The sequence below is a fragment of the Piliocolobus tephrosceles genome, unplaced genomic scaffold, assembly GCF_002776525.5.
Source record: "Piliocolobus tephrosceles isolate RC106 unplaced genomic scaffold, ASM277652v3 unscaffolded_43754, whole genome shotgun sequence".
NCBI classification, from domain to species: Eukaryota; Metazoa; Chordata; class Mammalia; order Primates; family Cercopithecidae; genus Piliocolobus; species Piliocolobus tephrosceles.
Window position 1 is genome coordinate 4,613 of NW_022328481.1, and position 18,812 is coordinate 23,424.

At 54.8% G+C, this 18,812-nt stretch overlaps 2 protein-coding genes across 4 annotated transcripts; one reads left to right on the forward strand and one right to left on the reverse strand.

The window, feature by feature from the left end:
* Positions 1 to 7,539: 7,539 nt before the first annotated feature.
* Positions 7,540 to 12,437, reverse strand: LOC111519962 (ras-related protein R-Ras). Its single transcript, XM_023182315.1, has 6 exons — positions 12,235 to 12,437; positions 9,283 to 9,370; positions 9,064 to 9,166; positions 8,861 to 8,969; positions 7,982 to 8,100; positions 7,540 to 7,908 (listed from the first exon to the last, which is right to left on the reverse strand). Exons 1-6 carry the CDS (start codon positions 12,385 to 12,387, stop codon positions 7,824 to 7,826), a joined length of 657 nt encoding a protein of 218 aa, XP_023038083.1. The 5' UTR covers positions 12,388 to 12,437; the 3' UTR covers positions 7,540 to 7,823.
* A 1,922-nt stretch (positions 12,438 to 14,359) lies between these two features.
* On the forward strand, positions 14,360 to 18,623 carry LOC113224125 (splicing factor, arginine/serine-rich 19-like). Of its 3 annotated transcripts, none has more exons than XM_026453407.1 (4): positions 14,360 to 14,536; positions 17,297 to 17,410; positions 17,630 to 17,687; positions 18,383 to 18,618. In XM_026453407.1, exons 2-4 carry the CDS (start codon positions 17,303 to 17,305, stop codon positions 18,505 to 18,507), a joined length of 291 nt encoding a protein of 96 aa, XP_026309192.1. In that variant the 5' UTR covers positions 14,360 to 14,536; positions 17,297 to 17,302; the 3' UTR covers positions 18,508 to 18,618. The 3 variants fall into 3 exon arrangements, with proteins under 3 accessions (XP_026309192.1, XP_026309193.1, XP_026309194.1); XM_026453408.2 differs by lacking the exon at positions 14,360 to 14,536 and adding an exon at positions 14,543 to 15,001 and having other exon boundaries at positions 18,383 to 18,623; XM_026453409.2 differs by lacking the exon at positions 14,360 to 14,536 and adding an exon at positions 15,010 to 16,867 and having other exon boundaries at positions 18,383 to 18,623.
* Positions 18,624 to 18,812: the final 189 nt, after the last annotated feature.

Consider the following 18,812-nt stretch of genomic DNA (forward strand, 5'->3'; position numbering starts at 1 on the left):
TTTTTTTTTTTTTTTTTTTTGAGACAGGGTCTTGCTCTGTCTCCCAGGCTGGAGTGCAATGGTGCTATCTTGGCTCACTGCAACCTCCAACTCCCAAGTTCAAGCGATTCTCCTGCCTCAGCCTCCTGAGTAGCTGGGATAACAGGTGCATGCCACCACTCCTGGCTAGTTTTTGTATTTTTAGTAGAGACGGGGTTTCACCATGTTGGTCAGGCTGATCTTGAACTCCTGACCTCGTGATCCGCCCATCTCAACCTCCCAAAGTGCTGGGATTACAGGCATGAGCCACTGCACCTGGCAAACCCTATCTCTTAAAATTACAAAAATTAGCCGGGCATGGTGGCTTGCACCTGCTACTCAGAAGGCTGAGCAGGAGATTCGCTTGAACCTGGGAGACTGAGGTTGCAGGGAGCCCAGATCGCTCCATCACACTCCAGCCAGGGCAACAGTGAGACTCCGTCTCAAAAAATTTAGAAAAGGATCTTGAACTTTCTAGAATCATTGAGTTAAGAGGGCTGAGTACAAACCATTATTGTGCTTGAACTGTGGCCTGTAGGGGTGCAGCCTTTGATGGAAAGCCACACACTCAAGGTCCTGGACGAGGCTGTCAAACTGAGGCCAAATGCCAGGTGAAAGTGGCTCATGCCTATAATCCCAGCACTCTGGGAGGCCAGGGCAGGAGGATTGCTTGAGTCCAGCCTGGGCAACATGATGAGACCCTCATGTCTACAAAAAAAAAAAAAAAGTTAAAATTGAGGCCAAAGGATTGGCATTGTCCCAGGTCAGAGTTCCAGGATGGAAAGTGGGTGGAGCATTCTTTTTTTTTTTTTTTCCTTTTTGAGACAGAGTCTCGCTTTGTTACCCAAGCTTGAATGCAGTGGCATGATCTCGACTCATTGCAACCTCTGCCTCCTGGGTTCAAGCCATTCTTCTACCTCAGCTTCCCGAGTAGCTGGAATTAAAGGCACGTGCCACCGTGCCCATTTAATTTTTGTCAGTTTAGTAAAGACGGGGTTTCACCATGTTGGCCAGCATGGTCTCTAACTCCTGATCTCAGGTGATCCGCCCGCCTCGGCCTCCCAAAGTGCTGGGATTGATTGAGGTATGAGCCACCATGCTCGGCCTGGAGTAGAGTGTTGTGAGCGTGGACAGTGAGGTCAGGAATCGTCCCTTTAGGGACGGAATCACCTTGTGGTTGGCCTTTGGTATCCAGCTGCCCAAATTAGAATCCCAGCTGCAGCACTAACTGGGTAGGTTGGGTAACAGACCCCATCTTCACCTTTGCCATCTGTTAAATGGGCTTTTGTCAAAATGAAGGAAGACAACCAGTTTGGATCACCTGGCCTGCAGCTCCTGTGACCTGTAGCAGGAGATCTAGAGAAGCTTAACAGAGGTCCACGACATGACAGAAAAGGGAGAGAGACAGAGAAAGATAAAGATGGGGATATTGGCCAGGCATGGTGGCTCATGCCTGTAATCCCAGCACCTTGGGAGGCCAGGGCGGGTGGATCACCTGAGGTCAGGAGTTCAAGACCAGCCTGGCCAGCATGGTGAAACCCTGCCTCTACTGAAAATACAAAAATTTGTCGGGCTTGACCGGGTGCCGTGGCTCACACCTGTAATCCCAGCACTTTGGGAGGCTAAGGCGGGCAGATCACCTGATGTCGGGAGTTCAAGACCAGCCTGACCAACATGGAGAAGCCCTGTCTCTACTAAAAATACAAAATCAGCCAGGGTGGTGGTGCATACCTGTAATCCCAGCTACTCAGGAGGCTGAGACAAGAGAGTCGCTTGACCCCGGGAGGCAGAGGTTGCGGTGAGCTGAGATCACGCCATTGCACTTCAGCCTGGGTGACCAGTGAAACTCCATCTCAAAAAATAAAAAATAAAAAAATTGGTGGGGCATGCTGGCAGGCGCCTGTAATCCCAGCTACTTGGGAGGCTGAGGCAGAAGAATTGCTTGAGTCTGGGAGACGGAGGTTGCAGTGAGCCAAGATCATGCCCACGGCTCCCCGCCGAGGGGGGAGGGGGGGACCCCCCCCCGGAAAAAAAAAAAAAAAAAAAGATGGGGACATCAAAACCTGGAGAGCTTTAGAATCGTTGCTAGGGTCTGCCAGAGCGCAGGGGAGAGGAGGAACCGAATACATAATTGCTGGCATTAACAGTGCCTAGGGAGATGCCAGTTTTTTCGCTGTTGTCTGTTGATCTTTGGGACACTGGTGGCTGTAAACCTTCTAAAATGGTCTGCCAGTTGTGTGGAGCATTTGGGGGCAAGCGGTAACTTTTGTCACATTCTCAAAGTGCATCTTGGTCCTGCTAGAAGCAGGGTGCCCCAACCAAGAAGTTGGCCCCTTTGGCCTGTGTAGGAAAGACTCCGATCCTCTGCAGAGGGCACGTGGATGGTGAGATCTGGGAAGAGAAATGTTGGCACAGGACTCCTTCCTGTTGGGGGTGCAGTATCCGCAGCTGGCTCTTAGGTGAAAGTGTCAGAGCTTGTTTGGAAACTGACTGAAACATTGCCCACCCTCCTGCCCCACGACTCCCCATCCAGCAGGGGTGGACCCCTGGTGTGCAGAGGTCCTGGCAGGGAAGAGAGCCAACAAGTGACACAGTACATCCGAGCCCTACTTTTTCCCAGGGAAGAAGGTTGAGAACACGCCAAAGGTTCTATGATAATAGAACCCGGAAAGGGATATTAGCTAATCAGTGTTTTTTTTTTTTTTTTTTTTTTTTTTTTTTGGAGATAGAGTGTCGTTCTTGTTGCCCAGGCTGGAGTGCAATGGCACGATCTCGGCTCACTGCAACCTCCCCCTCCCGGGTTCAAGCGATTCTCCTGCCTCAGCCTCCCAAGTAGCTGGGATTACAGACACTCGCCACCACACCTGGCTAATTTTTGTATTTTTAGTAGAGAGGGGGGTTTCACCATGTTGGCCAGGCTGGTCTCGAATTCCTGTCCTCAGGTGATTGGCCCGCCTTACCCTCCCAAAGTGCTGGGATTACAGGCGTGAGCCACTGTGCCTAGCCCGCTAATCAGTGTTCTAATCCGGGATACAGAGGGACATTCATGGTTCTGGGGCAGAATGGAGAAGTGTCAGCCAGTCATTGATGGTGAGCACTTTGTATGCGCCAGGCTCATTCCTCCTCTGCAATCGTCTCCTTTAGCCTCGCACTCACCCTGTGAAGTAGCTTTGTATTTGCCCCCATTTTACAGATGAGACTGAAGTGGCAGAGCTGGATTTGAATTCAGGCAGCCTGGCCTTGCAAAGGCCATACTCCACCCTAGGACTAGGAAGCAGGTTCCAGGATGGGTGCGAGTAGAACCTTCAGGGATCGGGGCCCGGGGCACAGGGAGCAGATGGTTGACTGCTGACAGGTGGAGCCTCAAGTTCAGGGCATGGGGACATCTTGGTTGAGGGTTTTAGCCTGGCGTGTTGGGTAGGTTTGGGGCTTTAAGGGCTTTAAAGATGGCCAGTCACACAGGCTTGGGAGGTGGGTGGACGGTAGTCTCCAGTTGACTTCAGCCTTCCAGGGTAGCAAATAGTGGACAGGACTGCCCCTCACCCCCGCCTGGAGTGCAGTGGCCGGATGTCAGCTCACTGCAAGCTCCGCCTCCCGGGTTTATGCCATTCTCCTGCCTCAGCCTCCTGAGTAGCTGGGACTACAGGCACCTGCCACCTCGCCCGGCTAATTTTTTGTATTTTTTAGTAGAGACGGGGTTTCACCGGGTTAGCCAGGATGGTCTCGATCTCCTGACCTTGTGATCCGCCCGTCTCGGCCTCCCAAAGTGCTGGGATTACAGGCTTGAGCCACCGTGCCCGGCGGGGGAGAGTCTTAAGTGTTCCCAGGCTGGGCACGGTGGCTCATGCCTGTAATCCCAGAGCTTTGGGAGGCCGAGGCAGGAGGATTGCTTAAAGGAAGGAGTTCAAGACCAGTGTAGGCAACACCGCAAGACCCCATCTCCACAACAAAATGAAAAAGTAGCCAGGTGTGCGCTCGTAGTCCCAGCTACTTGGGAGGCCGAGGCAGGAGGATCACTTGAACCCAGGAGGTTGAGGCTGCAGAGTTGTGATCATGCAACTGCACTCCAGCCTGGGCAACAGAGCGGCACCCTGTCTCAAATAAATATATAAAATGTAAAGAACGAAGGGCTCCTTGGGAGGCTGAGGCGGGCGGATCACGAGGTCAGGAGATCGAGACCATCCTGGCTAACACAGCAAAACCCCGTCTCTACCAAACAAAATACAGAAAATTAGCCGGGCAAGGTGGCGGGCGCCTGTAGTCCCAGCTATTCGGGAGGCTGAGGCAGGAGAATGGCATGAACTTGGGAGGTGGAGCTTGCAGTGAGCTGAGATTGGGCCACTGCACTCCAGCCTGGGCGACAGAGCGAGACTCCATCTAAAAAAAAAAAAAAAGGTGTTCCTAGGACACAGATGGGCTTTGGGCTTCCAGACTGAAGTGTGTCATCCACTTACCCACTGTGGCCTTAAGACACCCGACACTTCTGCTCCTCCCAAGACAGAATGGGGGGTTGGATGGGGGGTGTCCACTTTGACCCCAAATTGGATTTAGTGTTTAGATCCAGATGTCAGTGCCACTGGGAACTTTCTGGAACTGAGAACTTGCCAGACGGCTGCTTGGACACCATTCCACCCACCTGTCCCTTCTTGATATACATTGAAGGTGAGAGTGGGACAGGCAGGGTTTGTAGCAGTTGCTTCCTGTCTCTTTTTATTTTTGTAGACAGGGCGTAGCTCTTGCCCAGGCTGGTCTCAAACTCCTGGCCTCAAGTGATCCACCCGCTTCGGTCTCCCAAAATACTGGGCTTACAAGCGTGAGCTACCACACCCAGCTGAGTTGCTGCCTGTTTCCAATGTCCTAGAACGTTCTATTGGAACGTTCTAGAAAGCACTATGCAATAGCCCACTCAGCAATGATAGGAATGTTGCCTATTTGCCCTATCTATTAAGATAGCCACTAGAGGTCGGGCGTGGTGGCTCACGCCTGTAATCCCAGCACTTTGGGAGGCCAAGGTGGGCAGATCACTTGAGGCCAGGAGTTCCAGACTAGTCTGGCCAATGTGGCGAAACCCTGTCTCTACCAAAAACACAAAAATTATCCGGGCATGGTGGCATGCGCCTGTAGTCCCAGGTACTCAGGAGGCTGAGGCAGGAGAATCACTTGAGCCCAGGAAACAGAGGTTGCAGTGAGTGGAAATCCTGCTACTGCACTCCAGCCTGGGTGACAGAGTGAGACTCTGTCTCAAAAAAAAAGAAAAAAAAAAAAAAAAGCCACTAGCCATGTGTGACAATTAGGTTTGCTCTGTTGCCCAGGCTAGAGTGCAATGGCACGATCTTGGCTCACTGCAACCTCTGCCTCCCGGGTTCAAGCTATTCTCATGTCTCGGCATCCTGAGTAGCTGGGATTACAGACGCCCACCACCGCGCCCAGCTAATTTTTTGTATTTTTAGTAGAGATGGGTTTTCGCCATGTTGGTCAGGTTGGGCTCGAACTCCCAATCTCAGGTGATCTGCCCGCCTCGGCCTCCCAAAGTGCTGGGATTACAGGCGTGAGCCACCGTGCCTGGCTTTTATTTTTTTATTTTTATTTTATTTTATTTTATTTATTTATTTATTTATTTATTTATTTATTTTTTGAGACAGAGTCTCGCTCTGTCGCCCAGGCTGGAGGGCAGTGGCCGGATCTCCGATCTCGGCTCGCTGCAAGCTCCGCCTCCCGGGTTCATGCCATAGCTGAGACTGTAGGTGCATGCTGCCATGACTGGCTAATTTTTTGTATTTTTAGTAGAGGTGGGGTTTTCACCGTGTTAGACAGGATGGTCTCGATCTCCTGACCTTGTGATCCGTCCGCCTCAACTTCCCAAAGTGCTGGGATTACAGGCGTGAGCCACCGTGCCTGGCCGTATTTTTTGTTTTTTTGAGACAGCCTTTCTGTCGCCCAAGCTGGAGTGCAGTGGCGTCACCTTGGCTCACTGCAATTTTTGTCTCCCAGGCTCAAGCGATCCACCTACCTTAGCCTCCTGAGTAGCTGGGACTACAGGCACGTGCCACCACACCCAGCTAATTTTTGTATTTTTGGTAGAGATAGGGGTCTCACTTTGTTGCCCAGGCTGGTCTCGAACTCCCGAGATCAAGCGATCCGCCCTCCTCGGCCTCCCAAAATGCTGGGATTACAGGCATAACCCACTGCAACCAGCCAAATTTTATTTAATTTTAATTTAGATAGCCACATGTAGCTTCTACCTACCATATTGAAGAGCACATTCTATAACTTTCTAGGAAAAAAAATGCCTTCAACAGATGTTCAAAGTTTATCCCAAGAAAATACTCATCAGGTCAAGAGATTGAGACCATCCTGGCTAACACGGTAAAACCCCACCTCTACTAAAAATACAAAAAAATTTAGCTGGGAGTGATGGCATGCACTTGTAGTCCCAGCTACTCAGGAGGCTGAAGCAGGAGAATCGTTTGAACCCAGGAGGTGGAGGTTGCAGTGAGCTGAGATCGCGCCACTGCACTCTAGCCTGGCCACAGGCTAGAAAAGAATAAAAACGGCCGGGCGCGATGGCTCAAGCCTGTAATCCCAGCACTTTGGGAGGCCGAGACGGGTGGATCACGAGGTCAGGAGATCGAGACCATCCTGGCTAACACGGTGAAACCCCGTCTCTACTAAAAAATACAAAAAAATAGCCGGGCGCAGTGGCGGCGCCTGTGGTCCCAGCTACTCGGGAGGCTGAGGCGGGAGAGTGGCGTGAGCCCGGGAGGCGGAGCTTGCAGTGAGCTGAGATCGCCACAGCACTCCAGCCTGGGCGACAGAGCGAGACTCCGTCTCAAAAAAAAAAAAAAAAAGAAAAGGAATAAAAACAAAAACAAACAGAAAAAGGTAGAATTGCCCTGTTGAAGGGAAAGTAGGGATCCAGGCACTTGGTTCTGCTTTTTAAATTCTTCTGCTCCTCCCCAAGCAATAGGTTCTAGATCTGACGGTTCTAGGTGGAGGGAGGCTTTAGAACATGTGTGCCCTGAATTCATTCACCTTCCCAGAGTTCATTCCCCTGCCCTTTTTTTTTTTTTTTTTTTTTTGAGGCAGAGTCTCGCTCTGTCGTCTAGGCTGGAGTGCAGTGGCGCGATCTCGGCTCACTGCAAGCTCCGCCTCCCGGGTTCAGGCCATTCTCCTGTCTCAGCCTCCCAAGCAGCTGGGACTACAGGCGCCTGCCACCACGCCCGGCTAACTTTTTTTTGTATTTTTAGTAGAGATGGGGTTTCACCGTGTTAGCCAGGATGGTCTTGATCTCCTGACCTCGTGATCCACCCACCTCGGCCTCCCAAAGTGCTGGGATTACAGGCTTGAGCCACCGTGCCTGGCCCTGCCCTTTTTTTTTAAGAGATAGTCTCGCTATGCTGCCCAGGCTGGTCGAAAAGTCCTGGACTCAAGCGATCCTCCCGCATCGGCCTCCCAAAGTGCTGCGATTACAGGAGTGAGCCACAGTGCCCAACCCTCATTACCTTTTTAGAAAGCACCTCCTGACGTTGGCAGTGACGTTTATTATTCTGGGGGATGGGAGTTATATACAGCAGTGACCCGGAGCCCCTCACCCCCACCAGGCTTAGGTGGGGACAGGAGGTGTTGGCAGAAGGCACACAGTGGCAGTAGCCCAGAAGAGGCCAGGAAGTAAGGGTGGGCATGTGATGTGTCCTGGGAGACCCAGATGAGGAAACTGAGGCTCAGTGAGGGCCTCAGGTCACACAGCAAGGTGTGAAGGCAGCTGGTCCCGAGAGCTTGTGCTGGTTGCTTCTCTCTTGCCTGGGCTACAGGAGGACGCAGGGGCAGCCCCCGCCCTTCTTCCTGGGGGCACTGGGAGGGCTGGGTGGGAGCTCTTGTTCCTGGTATTTCCTGTGGGAAAAGGCCAGTGAGGTTGGAGTGGAAGTGCTGGGGACAAGGACGACGGGAAGGGGACTCGGCTCACCGGACAGCCCGCACCAGCTGTTCAAAAGCCTCGTCCACGTTGAGACGCAGTTTGGCCGAGGCCTCAAAGTAGGCCACGTGGTGGGAGGCACCGAAGGCAGATGCTTCTGATCGGGGGACCTGGGGGTGCGGGGGACACGGAGGAGTCAGGTCCCTGCCCTCAGGGTGACCGCAGCTGGAGAGACAGACAGGCAGGCTGGATACTCTAGGAGAGGTGACCCACTGTGAGAACTCAAAGAGGAAGAGCTCCTGAGAGATTATGGAGGGAGATGCCGCAGGGGCTTGGTGTCCTGTAAGTGAGGGATGGGGGCGGGCTTCGTGGACACTTGCCCTGCTGTGCCTTAGATCACCAGGAGTGGGCAGGCCGGGAAGTCAGGGTGTTCCCAGCAGAGGCCAGCAGAGCCCCAGAGGCTGGAAATCCCCAAACCTTCGCCAAATGGATGAGTTATGTGTGGAAATTGTTGTGGGGTGTTGGGAGCAGGGAAAGGAGGGGCGCAACCGTGCGGGGCATCTGGCACCTGGGGAGGAACTGGGGAGCCATGGAGGGGGCTGGCCATGAGCAGGGGAGGTGCTGGGGCTGGTGGGAGGTTGGCTGGAAGGGAGGAACAAGAGGAAGGGGCAAAGAGAGCTGGCGGATAGGGGTGAATGTCCTTTGTTCCATCCTGCAGCCTCTCCTGAGGACACCTGCGTGCTAGGCCCTCTGCTCGGTGATGCTGGGGACCCCGAAGGTCCGGTTTAGGGGTAACCCATCTAGGTGAGCAGTGTGACAGTGGCAGTTGCAGGACTGCAGGAACAGAGGAGGATGCTGATGGGGGACAGGTGTGCTGAAAAGAGCCTCCCAGGCTGAGATGGGGTCCCCACAAAGAGGGGTGTCCCGAACCTGGCGCTGTGCCTCCAGATCTGCCTTGTTCCCGACCAACACCACGGGGAAGTCGTCACGGTCCTTGACCCGGAGAATCTGCGTGAAGAGCTTGCCCACCTCGTTGAAACTGCGAGTGAAGCCAGAGGCATGAGATCCAGCCAGCTGCAGAGCCCAGGTCCTCCCCACACCCACCCACTGCTCCGCCACGGGCAACCCGTCACCTCTGCCGGTCATTAATGGCAAACACCAGCAGGAAGCCGTGGCCGGCACGCATGTACTGCTCTCTCATGGCCCCGAACTCCTCCTGGCCCGCAGTGTCCAGGACTGCACAGATAGGGAGAGGGGCCATTGTGGGGACCAGGCTCCCCCCAGTCACCCCCAAGAGCCCTCAGCCCCCGCTGACACCACCCCCATCCATTATCCATCCCCGCCGCCCTCACTGTCCAGCCGGGCCAGGATGCCATCCACACTGCAGATCTTCGTGTAGGAGTCCTCAATAGTGGGGTCGTAGTCAGACACGAAGTAGGACTGGCAGGATGGGGAGAGGATAGTTATTGCAGTGCCCTGGCAGACAGGATGAAGCCCTGCCCCTGGGATGCCTCTCTCAGTCTCTGTCCCTCTCTCTCTAAATGTCTGCCCCCTTTCTCTGGGTCTCTGTTCTCTCTGTCTCTCTGAGTTTTTTTTTTCGACCGAGTCTCGCTCTGTCGCCCAGGCTGGAGTGCAGTGGTGCGATCTCGGCTCACTGCAAGCTCCGCCTCCCAGGTTCACGCCATTCTCCTGCCTCAGCCTCCCAAGTAGCTGGGACCACAGGCACCCGCTACCATGCCCGGCTAACTTTTTCTATTTTTGAGTAGACATGGGGTTTCACCGTGTTGGCCCGGATGGTCTCGATCTGCTGACCTTGTGATCCACCTGCCTCGGCCTCCCAAAGTGCTGGGATTACAGGCATGCGCCATCATGCCCGGCTCATTTTGTATTTATAGTAGAGATGTGTTGGTCAGGCTGGTCTCGAACTCCTGACCTCAGGTGATCCGCCCTCCTGAGCCTCCCAAAATGCTGGGATTACTGGCGTGAGCCACCGCGCCCCGCCCTGTCCTTCTCTCTCTCTAAATGTCTGTCCCTGTTGCTGGGTCTCTGCCCCCTTTTCTCTGGGTCTCTGTCCCCTGTGTCTGAGTCTCTCTTTCCCTCTCTCTGGGTCTCTGTCCCCTTCTCTTTGGGTAGCTGCTCCCCTGCCCCCCTTTCCCTGCCTCCCACCAGTCTTCTTCTCTCTGAGTCACTCCTGGTCCTCTCTTTCTGGTATAAGGTACATGTCCCACATCATCATTACATCCTAGCTGTGTGACACTGAACAAATCACTTCCCCTCTCTGAGCCTCAGTTCCTCAGTTTCTTCATTTGAAAAAGGAGGCTAAGAACAGCACTACACTCCATCCAGCACCGGCGAGATTCAGAGCAAATCCCTGTTAAATATTGAATGTATCGGTTATCGGAGGCGTTATTGTCCAGACTGCCTGTTTATATCTCTCCCTCCTCTTCTGCCTCCTCCCTCTCTTCTTCCTTCTCCCCCGTCCCCTCCTCCTGCTCAGGCGGCCTCCAGTGTCTCCTCCCAGGGGAAGGTCCCGGTTCCAATCCGGCTGTGGAGAGGCTGCCCCACCCTCGGGCCCCGGCCCCTCCCTTCCTGCCTGGGTCCTGCCCGCTGCCAGCCAGGCCTTAGGCCAGCTCTGGGACTGCCTCTGGGTGCAAGGGGCCCAGGGCTGGGGCCTTTCTCTACACAAGAAGGGCTCCCTCCCAGGCTCTTGCTGGGGTCTTTTGGTGGGGGTGGGATGGAGGTGTCCTGGGGCCCCAGGGCCTCTGCAGTAGCATCTCAGGCGGAGACACTTTTCTAGGATTTCTTTGAAGCAGGGAGGACCTCCCTCAGGAATGGGGAGGAGGTTTCCTGGGTAGGGGTGGAGTTTCAGGAAAGAAGGGGTGATTTGGAGGCTAGGGGTCTGAATACTGCATCTGTCAGTTACAGGGGTGCTTGGTGAGGGCTTGTCCTGGAGGGAGGCTATAAGGACCAGGCCCTGGGAGGGACTGTGGCTCTGGGGGTAGTTAGGGGCGTGACCTCAGAGCACAGCATGAGAACCTCAGGGCTGAGAACTGGGGGCTAGCCCTGAGGTGGCGCAGGGGTTTTGGGAGGTTATAGTATATACAGTCTTAGAAACACTGAGTTCATTTATGGGGTCAGAGAGACTCCCAAGGAGTAGCTCTTTCTGGGGGTGCCAAGAATCTGGGGGCTTCTTCTTTGGAGATTATTTGAGAGCTATCCAGGGTTTCTGAGAGCGGCTCAGGGAGTTGCAGTGGAGAAAGCACGGGATGGAGGAGGGGCTGGTTTTCCTTGGGGGTGGGGTGGGAGAGTGGAGGTTTGGGTCTTGAGGAATGGGGGATTGTCAGGACTTGGGGTCTTGGGAGATTTCTGGAATGGCCAAGGGGCAGGATCTCTTTTTAAATCTCGGGTTGGAAAGCAGGACTGTCTTAGGGCTGGGTAGTCCCAGAAGAGTCTCAGGGCCAGGGTCTGTGTAGAATTTCTAGGTTCTAGGGTCGGTCATGGAAGGGGCTAAGAATCGAACGTTGGGACGGGCAAGGTAGCTCACGCCAGTAATCCTAGCACTTTGGGAGGCCAAGGCAGGCCGATCACGAGGTCAGGAGTTCGAGACCAGTCTGGCTAATATGGTGAAACCCCGTCTCTACTAAAAAATACAAAAATTAGCCAGGCGTGGTGGCATGCGCCTGTAGTTCCAGCTACTCGGGAGGCTGAGGCAGGAGAATTGCTTGAACCCAGGAGGAAGAGGTTGTAGTGAGCCAAGATCGTGCCACTGCACTCCAGCCTGGGGGACAGAGCGAGACTCTGTCTCAAAAAAAAAAAAAAAAAAACAGAATGTGGGGGAATCTCAAAGGTGTTGGGCACTGGCGTTCTCCCAGGAAGGTTCTCAATGGCTTAGAGGGGAAGTTGGAGACTGGGATTTGGGGGAGATAGGGCTCAGGGTGGTGGAAGGTTGCACCGAGGGTGTGGTGGGGGAGCCTGGGAGTGCTTAGGGTCCCAATGGGGTGAGTGTTCTATATTTAGCATGCTCCCAGGAGGTGCTCAAAGCCAGGTCAGCAGGTAAGCGGGGTCTGGGGCACTGGGGGAGGGAATGGTGGGTCTCAGGATGCGAGTGCAGAAGGAAGGCTCCCCCGTGCAGGGGATGGAGGCTCTCCAAGAGTTTAGGTTACAATCTGTGGGGATCTTTTAAGATTAGAGGGCCTTATAGGAGGGTCTCAGTGACGGGTCAAGGGGGAAAAGGGGTCTCGGGGATCCCCCCAAGGGCTCAGTTCTGGGTCCCAGGGACACCCTCCCGGGTGAGGGCCCACTACCTGGATGAACTGGATGGTCAGCGCGCTCTTGCCCACGCCGCCGCCGCCCACGACCACCAGCTTGTGTGTCTCGCTGGGTGGGGGGTCCCCGGGCCCAGGTCCCCCGCCCCGGGGCCGCCCCCGCCCTGTCCCGGACGCCGCCCCGCTGCTCATGTCGCCACCGCTGCTGCAGCCTTCGCTACCGCCTGCGGGGGAGCCGGGCGGGACCCGGGGGGGGGGGGGGGGGGGGGGGGCGGGCTACGCTAATGAGGCTACTGCATAATCATGAGCTCTGGCGAGGAAGGCTCGCGTCTCGGCACACTTAAGGAGGAGGACGGGCCAAAGAAAGGGAGGAGCTATGTTAATAAGGGAAAGAGTACGGGATTCGCTGCGAAGGGGAATTCCGAATGAGGCGGGGCTATGCTAATGAGAGACCTGTGCTCGCCCTGAGCGGCGCCACGCGCTCTCAGCGGGAGGGCGGTCTGTGGGCGTGGCTATGCTAATATAAATTTATTCTTTCAGCAGACGGGGCGGGAAGCTCGTCAGGAGAGGGGATATGCAAATAAGGACCCCTGTGACACTGCTGCTTGGGGCATGGTCTCTGAGGCCTTAGTATGGTAGGCGGGGCTCGTCGACTCGCGCGCGCGGCCGTATATAGGGCGCTCCGAAGCAGCAGCAGGTTTTGAGGAGAAGCTCCACCTCCCTCCTGGGATCCTAGCCAAGCTTTCGACCCGGGCGTCTGGGTTAGAGTCTAGAGTCTCCGCCTGCTAAGGGACCCAGGCTTCCGGTTCCCGCTGTCCCAGCCAAGCGGAAGACAGACTGGGAGGAGAGTGGGGCCCTAGAGGGGGACAGCGGGGTAACGGGGCAGGGAGGGGCCGTGAGATCACTGCATTCCTAATCCATGAGCCAGCTCGACCAAGTTGGGATGCCTGGGTCATGAAGAGCCTGGGGCCAGGATTTCTGGGTCTTGAAGGAGGAGGAAGCCGAGGGCCCAGACTCCTTGGTCCCTAGGAGAAAATGGGCTGCAGATGTGGACTCCTGGGTCCTGGGGAGGAGGATGTCAGGGAGGAAGGCGTCTGGGGTCCTTAGTTTGGTAAAGGAGGGAGCCGGGGACCTGGACTCTTAGGTCCAGGGGTTAGAGAGGCTGGGGACCCAGGATTCTGGGTCTGAGTGAGGCCACTGGGTTGGGGGACCCGAATTCGTATGTGAGAGCTTGAGACCAGGACTAGTCTGGGAGACCTACTCTTGGGTCTGAGGAAGGAAGAATCAGACTCCTGAGTCCAAGGGAAGAGGGAAATAGGAGTCTGGACTCATCTCTGAGTGAGAGGATTGGGAATTCAGACTTCTCTGTACTGAATGAGGCGGCTATGGGGTCAGGCTTCTAGGTTCTAAGTTTATTTTTATTTATTTATTTTTGAGCGGAGTTTCCTTCTTGTAGCCCATGCTGGAGTGCAATGGCGCAATCTCGGCTCACTGCAACCTCCGCCTCCCGGGTTCAAGCGATTCTCCTACCTCAGCCTCCCGAGTAGCTGGGATTACAGGCGTTAGCCACCGCGACCGGCTAAGTTTTGTATTTTTAGTAGAGACTGGGTTTCACCGTGTTGGTCAGGCTGGTCTTGAACTCCTGACCTCAGGTTATCCGCCTGCCTCGGCCTCCCAAAGTGCTGGGATTACAGGCGTGAGCCATCGCGCCCGGCCTATTTTTATTTTTTAGAGACGGGGCCTCGCTATGTTGCCCAGGCTGGCCTCCAACTTCTAGGCTGAAGCGATCCTTCCGCCTCAGTCTCCCGAGTAGGACTACGGTGTGCGCCACTGCATCCCGTCTGGTTCTAAATTTAGGGGGACCTAGAGGATCTGGATTCTGAGAGCCCCAGAATGTGGGTAGGACGACATCCAGCAAGTCGTGCTCACTCCGCCGAACTACAATTCCCTTGCATCTATTCTGTTTAGTACCTTTTACGTCACCTCCTGTTCCGCCACCCTTTCCGCGCCCGCGCAGGGCACTGTGGGGCGTCATCGCGGGCTGCGGCGGCCCCGCCCACTTCACCTCTCACCCCACTAGCTGTCCCCGCGCGACAGAGGCGGTGCGCGGACTACGCCTCCCGGCGTGCATCGCGCGGACCCCGCCCCATGTGTCCCATTGGCTTCTGGGAAACCGAGTCCGGTTGCGTTTCCGCCGGCCTTCACGGCGCCGTGCTCGGTACTTGAAATCCCGACAAGCTCGGCGGCGCTTTAGCTCCGCCTCTCTCCTCCTTTGCTGACGAACCCCGCCCCAGCCTGCCCCGCCCCGCGCCGGGGCCGGAGCCGCAGCCCGAGCGGCGGGGTAAGATGGCGGCGGCGGTCCGGGCCGCGGGGCTCGGGCCTATTGGGGTGGGCGGGGCGGAGTTGGGTCGCTAGTTGTCCCGGGGTCCTCCCCACAAGCCACGGGTCCTGGAGGGCTTCATGGGGCGGTCTCGGGCCCGGCAGCTGCGGCGAAACCTGGCGCCGAGAGGGGGGCCTTCTCAGGGCCCTGGGACGCATCCGTGGGTTCCTGGGGGCGTCAGTGGGGCGTCTCCGAGAGGACCGGGGGCGTCCCTGGGCCTAGACCGAGCCTAAGGCCTGCCCTCCATCATATAGCTGGCCTGGATCGTGTCTGTAGACACTGTAGATTGTCTTTATGGGCTGACCGGGGACTAGGGTCTGGTTAGAGGGTTCTGGGGCCATCTTGAGATCTTGAGATATATCCCAGGGGTGAAGGAGGGTCTGCAAGACCTGAGGAGTATCTTCAGAGCCATCTAGAGCGCCTGGGGTATGTCTGTTAGGGCTGGAGTCTACCTGGGCTGGCCTGAGGATGCAACTGGTCTGCATAGGTCTGGGGCCGTTTATCAGGCCTAGAATAACTGCCAAGGGCTAGCAAGTCTTAGAGCCCCCTAGGGGGTTGGGATATGCCCACCAGGGGAGGGCGTCAAATATTGAGATGTGCTGAGGGTCTGGGGTCTCCAGGGTATGGGTAGTGTCTAATAATGGGTGACAGGAGGCTGGGGGCAGTTAGAAGGACCTGGAACCATCTAGGTGGCTTGAATATGACTGCAGGAATGCAGTTTTTATGCCTGGAGCAAATTCAAATGCCTTTCAGGTCGGATCAGCTTGTGGCGAATAATACAGAAAGAGAATGAGAAAATTTTGCCCAGCTTAGATATACTTGCCCTTCAGAAAGTGATTCAAATGAAAAATGTTTTAAAATTCTGCATTACCCTGGGGGTTATTGAGAGAGTTAGAATTAATCTACTTTAGGCTGGAAGAGTCTGGAGGGTCATCTAGACCCACTATTACAGTGCTTTTCAAACCATGTTGACCGTGATCTGCATTAAGATACATTTTTTCATTAAGACCTAGTATAGACAGTCATAATGTATTTGACATTATATAACATAATGTGTTAACATTAACTCACCTTCCACAAATTGACATTTCCACTTACTACTTGCGATGTGCTGCGAAGAACTATTTTGTTCTATTTACTTTTTATAACAAGCTATTTGTGAAGCACTAAACTGGTATATGACCCTGTTGTTGGGGAAACCACTGATCCAGACAGGACCTAGCAGTATCTGCAGAGCATTCTTCTGTCCAAAAGATCTAAGTAGCTGAGGGTGTGTCTGCAAAGCCTGGTGCTGTCTAAATGAGCAAGCAAGCATCTTTGTATACTGCAGAGGGTTTGGGGATCCCTGAGCCTATAGTCAGCAGATGTTGATTAAGCTTCTCATATGTGACAGTCACTGTTCTAGGTAGCATGTGCTTCCCCGGGAGGTGCTGGAGAACAGTCCCAGGGCCAGGAACTGCCCACGGGGCTGAGCATATTGAGTGTTGGTAAAAGAGGCTGGGATGTAATAGACTATCAGGGTTGGGTGTGTCTTAGGAAGTTAGGAATTAGGTGGACCTGGGAGGCTGAATGTAGAGGCTTGGCATGGTTTGAAAATCTATATGGGATGTAGAACAGGACCAGGGTCTTGTCTTTGCAAGAATGCTGTGGGGGAAGCAGGGAGGCAGATGTAGGGGAAACCTGAGCTTTAAGGGCTAATAGTGTCATTCCTGTTCATCCGTATTGAGCACTTGAGGTACTCTAACTGTGTGGCAGAAGTCAGGCTTTCAATATTCACAGCCATTCTCTGAGATAGATACTCCTGTTTCGTGCATTTACAATTAAGCATACTGAGTTGTGGGTTAGGGATTTTGAAGCTTTCTAGGAATTTTGAGATTGGATATTGTCTTACGAGTAGCAGATTTGACAGTCGTGGGGAAGCTTACAGCTGAAATATTCATATTTTTCTGAAGCCCTAATCAAGACATCCACCGTTTAATGGATGATCTTTCAACTGCCTGACTGGGGAATCGTATCAAAGAATTTCCATGACATTGCAAAGGCTTTGGGCAGATGGCAATAAGTAAATGCCTCCTATAAAGTTTCCCTTCAGCATGCCTTTCTGAAGTTTAGCGTTTTCATGTTAAAAATGGCATACTGGTTTTGCAGATCACTCAGTGAAGTTTCCAACTTAGGTATATAAATAAAATTTGGGGGTTTTCCTCACCATCGAGGACAGTTGATGCTCTAGGAAGCTGTGTGGTGTTTGAGGCATGGCGTTGAATATTGCCCAGCACATTGGCCTTGGGAAAGGTGGGTTTATAGGACGGTGGAACACACTCTGCAATCACGGTGCAGCACACACAGAAAATCTCGGTGTTGGCTTTGCCTCTTAGGAGGCCAGGGAACGAGGTCTTGAAATTTGGATACGTTGTTGGGAAAGCTGCGGGAATTGAGGAGTGAAATGTTAAAAGTGGAGGCCGGGGAGGCCTCCCTTTGACATAAGAGGCACCTGAAACCCAGAAAAAAGGAAGAGAATTGCTCCTAGTCCCTGGGGTGTCTATGCTGGGCCCAGCGCCCACCCAAGCACAGGGTGGAGCGGGATGAGGTGGAGGAGAGGAGGGGTGCCAAAGGGGATGCTGAGGGAGATAGTGTGGGGCCCTTGAGGTCTTCATGTCTATCCTCTCCTTCCGTCCTTTCTCCCGGGACCTCCACTCCAAACTGTCACCCCTGGACCCCCAGGTGACCATGGAGGAAGAAGATGAGTCTCGAGGGAAGACGGAGGAGTCGGGCGAGGATCGGGGCGATGGTCCGCCAGACAGAGACCCCACACTTTCTCCTTCTGCCTTTATCCTGGTGAGGCTGCTGGGCTCCTGGCACTGAGGGATGGAGGAGCTGGGCATCCACACTCCAGGGGCCTGACTCCGGGGCCCAAGGCAGGGGCACTGGACTCCTGGCTCCCGTGAAGCACTTGAGTCTGGCTGTCAGTGTCTGGGATGTCTGTCTCCCAAGGGGCAGAGGTTGCAAAGCATCTGCCTGGGTCCTCTGACGCTTGGTTCTTCCCCCCTTCCCCAGCGAGCCATCCAGCAGGCTGTGGGAAGCTCCCTGCAGGGGGACCTGCCCAATGATAAAGGTATGGTGGCTTCCGGTTCCTTTCAGCCCCGCCCTCTCTCGGCGCTCTTTATCCTAATGTCATTGATAGAAGCTTTTCTGAAGCCACCTGGGTGGCACCCTTGTGCTGGCACGGGGAGCCAAAAATGGGCAGATACCCTGTGGCTGCCTTGGAAGGGCCTAATGTGCGGTGGAAGGGAGACAGGCACAGTGCTGGGAGAGGGCAGGAGGCCCACCTCAGCTAGCATGGTGGGAGACGGGTCAGGGCACCTTCCCAGAGCGGGGACAGGTGAACGGGCTCTCTAAGGACCTATGAGTCTAAGGACCTAGGATTAGAGGGAAGCCTGATTGGCTGCAGCAGGCCCACAGCACAGGTGCGGCAGCGAGGAGCTGTGCTGGGGTTCCTTGGGGCTGGCATGCAGGAAGGTGTGAGTGGGGTTGGGGGAGGCAGGAAACGTCTGTGGGGACTGCATCCCAGCAAGGCCTGAATGCCAAGTTGAGGTGTCTGAGGGCAGACAGGAGGACAAATGGCTGAGCATCAGAACCTCAGAAGTGGGTGCTGGGAAGTCCTCCTGGGAGGCAGAGCGTGGAGGCCTGGAGAGCAGGCGAGAGGCTGGTTCCGCTGTCAGGAACTAGATCAAGCTCCTCTTTCCTCTACCCCACAAGTCTCGGCAGCGAGTCCCCTGTGTCCAATACCCCATGCAAATCTCTCACCAGATGGCTCTCGGTGTCATGGCCTTCGATGGCGGCGCTGCCGGAGTCCACGGTCAGAGCCCCGTTCCCAGGAATCAGGGGGGACTGACACAGCTACTGTGAGTAAGAAGAGGGGGCTGGGGGCCTGACTCACGGGTATTGGAGGAAGGGATGGGTGCCTGAGTCTGAGAGAATGGGGTTTGGGGACCTGGACTCCTGGCTCTGCGATGCTGACCAGGGGCAATGTTGGAGAGTCTGGGGGCCTGATCTGGGCCTGAGCTTTGAGTGCTGATGGCTGTCAAGCTACAGGAATTAGATCCTCAGTTTTCTTTTTTTTTTTTCTTTTGAGACAGAGTCTCGCTCTGTCCCCCAGGCTGAAGTGCAGTGGCGCGATCTCGGCTCACTGTAAGCTCCGCCTCCTGGGTTCCCGCCATTCTCCTGCCTCAGCGTCCGG